Consider the following 4,967-nt stretch of genomic DNA (forward strand, 5'->3'; position numbering starts at 1 on the left):
TATTACCTTTTAAGATGGAATCCAAACCTAATTAAACCCAATCCACCCAATCCACCTTTTAACATCCTATATTGATTTACCTTTTTTTTTTTCATTTTTTTCGGTGACGATTAGTGGCTACTAATTCTTATAAAAAAAAGTTCAAACACTTTTGAAAAGGTTTGAAGTATTTTTGGTATTTTATATGTAAAAGAAATTGCGACTACACATTTTTCAATTATAACTTTAAATAGTTACTAACTTTCAAATATTAATAATATATTATCACAAAAAAATAACCTGAAATAAGTGTTAAAACTTAAAAATATTCCAGCTAAAAAATATTTTAATACACATTTTCTTGTAGTGCTTAAGTTTAAGTCGACTAGAAGAGGAAGGATTATATCTCCTAAAACAACCAGTGTCATGATCCTCGTGATGCTTTAAAACGCTTTGCCAAGCGCTCATACCTACGCCTTTTCTGATTCAAATAAATGAAACAAGTTCCTTAGTTTACTCGGTAAGACAGCAGCTTTAATGTGAGAAAGAGAGATACATAAAAAGAATGGGACATACCGCCGGAGACACAGAGGGAAAGACATTACTAAGTGCTATATCAAAATGTCTTGGCTTGCAAGTATAATCACTAGAAGCTTCAACTGAGTTCAAAGCTTCTTCAACTGGGGTGAATTTCTCATCAAGAGCAGCACGAGTTGTTTCATCCACCTGTATCATCAAGAAAATGACAACTTCCCCATTATTCCTCCTTCAAAGGATTATTAAAACAAGCAGAAAAAGATAAAGCAGGGACAAACCAATTCAGCAAGGTCTGCACCACTAAAATTTTCACACGCTTCAGCTATGGCTCTCAGATCCACAGTAGGATCAACAGGCTCCTTCCTTAAATGAGCTTTCAATATTGAAAACCGCTGGTCAGCGCTTGGCAGAGGAACGTAAAGTAGTTTACCAAATCTACCAGGACGGAGGAGAGCCTCATCCATCCTATCAGGCCTACAAAATGAGAAATTTACTTCAGTGCAATAAGATGGAAACAAAAATAACTAAATAGATATGACCAATAAAATTTTACCTATTTGTTGCACCAATGACAAAAACATTTTGGCGTTTCCCCGCACCGTCTAGCTCAATTAGTAACTGCAGTTGCAAATAATAATGCCATTTTTTAATAATATAATGATATCAGAATTATTTATCCAATAACTAGTATTGTTTGACCTGATCCACTACTCGTTCAATGCCTGATCCACCTTCTGCACCACGTTTGGTTGCCAAAGCATCCACCTGAAGTTAATTGAATAGTGATAGATAACAGGTATTATTCCCAAATCAATGTAACAGAATACAAGGATCCTAATTCAAGAGTTGATTTCGAATTCTAGAAAGAGACTAATCTCAATAAATGACTGAGTAAACTATCATTTCTAACCATAAAACACTGAAAATATTAACCACGAATTAACGAAATTAGTTTTGTACCCAGAAAAGATGGTTTCTACGCGATAAAAATATCCAAACGTTAATTTTATTCATGTATACATTTGTCAATATTCCCAACTTTGATGGATAACAATAACAACTTTCATCTTTCATGGTTACAAAATATTTATTCATAGGTAGAATTATCAACATCATGAATCTTTATGGATAGAAATGGTACTCTATTCTAAATGACCTTAACTCATTTCTCCTATAGTCCTACACTTTATTTATAGTGACGAACTTCTCTAACTCACTACCTATTGAGATCCTTACACACCTTTCAAACAAATTGAACAAACGTACTCAAATTAGAACTCCATATAGGCAACATAAGTTAACATATAAAGCACAGGTCTTGAAAGCAATGCGTAATTGCTTGCTGCACTTGGCGCGTGAGAACAGCAATTGAGGAACCAGCGCTTCGCCCCTTCGCATGAAGAAGTTTCTTGCCACCTAATGCATGCTCCATCGAGTAGGGTACGAGAGAGAAGGGCTCTTTGAGGGGAAGAAAATTCTTTTCTCATAATCATTCAATAGAAAGCAAGTTGCTAGCCTAATCCCAAGCATTATAACAATGGTAGATCTCTTCTCTCTAGTGCACATATACTTACACTTACCAATGAATGAATAAACACACAAGTAATGACTTCTATAGTTAGGTCAGACAATCTTGTGTCAAAATATTATAGTCAACATTCATTAAGAAATAAAATAACCAACCTCATCAAAAAATAATATACAGGGTGAGCATGCCCTTGCCCGACTAAACTGCAGTCGAACTTCTCGCTCACTTTCTCCAACAAATTTATTTAAGAGCTCAGGCCCCTAAAATAATTCAACAATAGCCATTCAAAATAGTGGTTTATTCAATATGGTGTAAGTCCCAATAAAACAAAACAAAAAATGAATAAGGTAAGATAAAGATAGACAGACCTTAATATGAATAAAATTAACTCCTGCCTCATTGGCAACAGCTTTGGCAATAAGAGTTTTACCACAACCAGGGGGCCCAAAAAGCAAAATTCCCGTCTGATTTGCAAACCTAGATGCCTGAAATAGATAAATCCAATAACATTCATCAACCTATGAAATTCAACTAACCACCATTTTCAAGGAAAGGGGAGGCAAAAATCAATCCATTAATTTTCAGATGACAAAATGCAATTAAGGCAAGAATTAAGAGACTGCTACCAAACTAACTATCAGAGAATATGAAAGACCGGAAGGAAGAGTTCCTTTAATCTAATAGCCAATTTTTCTCTATATTAGACTTTAGGACAAGGAAATGAAGTGTACTTTGAAAAAATTACCTGATAAACCTCAGGATATTTTATCGGCCTTATTATTCTATTTTTAAACTCCTTCCTTAAATAATCAAGGCCGCCAACATCTTCCCATTTCTCATCGGGAATGGATGAGAAGCCCTCTCTTTTTAATGAAGGTTGCACAATTTTCAAAGCTTCCTGAATGTATACCCCGTAAATATGAGTAACACTTTTAACAATTATAATAGCATTATAGCAACTAATAATAAGACAAAATAAACAAAGAAACAAATCTAGGGCACCTGGAAATCAGACATTGTGTAGACAAGCTTATCCATATCTTCAAGAGGCCAAGGTTCGCCCCACCTCCACCAGTCTTCAAGATCAATTGTCTCATGTTTCCCTATCCTTTTGGAAATAATTCTCTTCATGGCCAAATTACACGCCCCCGTAATCAAGGCTGCCAAATCAGCACCGACATATCCTGGTGTAGACCTGGCTATGTCTTTTAGATCCAATGAACCCTGAAGTGGAAGATTGCGAGTGAGCAAAGAGAGGATATGTTCTCTCGACGATTCATCATGAACCCTGAAGTGGAAGATTGCTAGTGAGCAAAGAGAGGATATGTTCTCTCGATGATTCATCAGGAATGTCAAGAACAAACTCCCGATCAAACCGCCCAGGCCTTCTCAAGGCCGAGTCAAGAGCATCAGGCCTATTTGTAGCTCCAATTACAAGAACATAGCTAGGATTAACATTAGAACTGTCCGAATCATTAGCGGATTGCATACACCTACTTGATTGATCCATGCAGGCAAGTAACTGTGTAACAATTCTTTTCTCCATCTCTCGCTGTAAATTGTCTCTTTTCGAAGCAATTGAATCAATCTCATCAATGAAGACGATTGATGGGGCAGTCCGATGCGCTTTAGCGAAAAGCTCTCTGATATTCTCTTCAGATGCACCTTAACAATTCATGGGACGATAGAGTAAAAAAAATAAGCAGTACTAACAAGCAAAGACACTAATTTGTAGTAAAAACTAATAACAAAAGCCAAGTTCTCTAGGATTAATCTTTAGAAGAACAAGTGCAATAACCCTGCCATCATAAATAATGCCTGTAATTGGTCTCTAATAACTAAAGAAGGGAAACCTCAAGTTTAAGGAAATGATAACGAAATACCCGATACTCCAGAAACCAACTCAGTAGCTGATATCGGATAGAAGGGAACACGGGTCGCATTTGCTATGGCGTGAGCCAGTGTGGTCTTGCCACAACCGGGTGGCCCATGCAGCAAGATTCCAGTAGTAGGAGTACGACATAGCTTTCTTGGAAGCTCAGGATAATACCATGGAACAATCACTTCTTGCACCAGCGTTTCCAGAAGATCCTTCATCCCACCCAAATCACTTAACCTAGGTCCTGCCTTCACCTTAACAAAGCTGCCACCACCATCCTTCAAATTCAAAGCCGCCTTCACTTTGCCTCCGCCTCCATTCTTAGCACAAATCTCATTAGTAGCCTTGTCACTATTGGCGACCTCCATTTCAACGTTCTTATCTTGCACGACGTGTTTCATCTTCCTCGCACTATCATCCTTCGTGGGAGTATACGCTTTCCGCAGCATCGTCTTCATCAAATCGACAGCAGGTTCGTACTTCTCCCGGTATTTTGCGTCCTCCGATGTCGAAACAGACACTGTGCTGCCATCATCATCCTCACTGCTGCTGCTCCCAGACGCGCTCAAGCTTGAAGCAGAGGACGAAGATGCAGAACCCTGAGTTTCACCTTCGTCGACTCTCTTCTGTCTCTTTCGGAGCGCGCTTCGACCACTTTCTTCGTCGCCATCGTGGCCGCTGCGCTTGGCAGAGACTTTGGTCGCGTGTTTGGAACGTGGCTCGAGGACTTGTTGAACTAATCGAGTGAGGGCTTGGTGCTTGGTGCGTTGGTAATCGGGGTAAGTGGAGCGGAGGTGGTTAACGATATCATCGACAGTGGAGTGACTGGACTTGCACGACTCCAGCCGACGGCGGAGGGTTCCATGCAGTGACCTTCCCCCGTTTCTTCTCCCCATCACACCGTCGTCGAATTTGGAAGGAGAAGAATCGTGGCTATTTCGACTCTGCTCCAGCTATGATGGAGGGAGAAGAAACGCTGCTGCTCCGGCGCTGCTCCAGTTCTCACTCCACCTCCTAATTTAATGTCTCGAGAACCCTTTTTTT

At 39.2% G+C, this 4,967-nt stretch overlaps 1 protein-coding gene across 1 annotated transcript; it reads right to left on the minus strand.

Moving 5' to 3' along the window:
* On the minus strand, nt 210–4,956 carry LOC107638756 (cell division control protein 48 homolog C). The gene is made up of 11 exons (XM_016342129.2): nt 3,928–4,956; nt 3,371–3,709; nt 3,047–3,306; nt 2,790–2,942; nt 2,413–2,529; nt 2,200–2,304; nt 1,216–1,281; nt 1,070–1,134; nt 795–990; nt 556–705; nt 210–460 (listed from the first exon to the last, which is right to left on the minus strand). The coding sequence occupies exons 1-11, from the start codon at nt 4,817–4,819 to the stop codon at nt 404–406; spliced, it is 2,400 nt and encodes a 799-aa protein (XP_016197615.1). The 5' UTR covers nt 4,820–4,956; the 3' UTR covers nt 210–403.

This window comes from Arachis ipaensis, chromosome B04 (genome assembly GCF_000816755.2).
Source record: "Arachis ipaensis cultivar K30076 chromosome B04, Araip1.1, whole genome shotgun sequence".
Taxonomy (NCBI): Eukaryota; Viridiplantae; Streptophyta; class Magnoliopsida; order Fabales; family Fabaceae; genus Arachis; species Arachis ipaensis.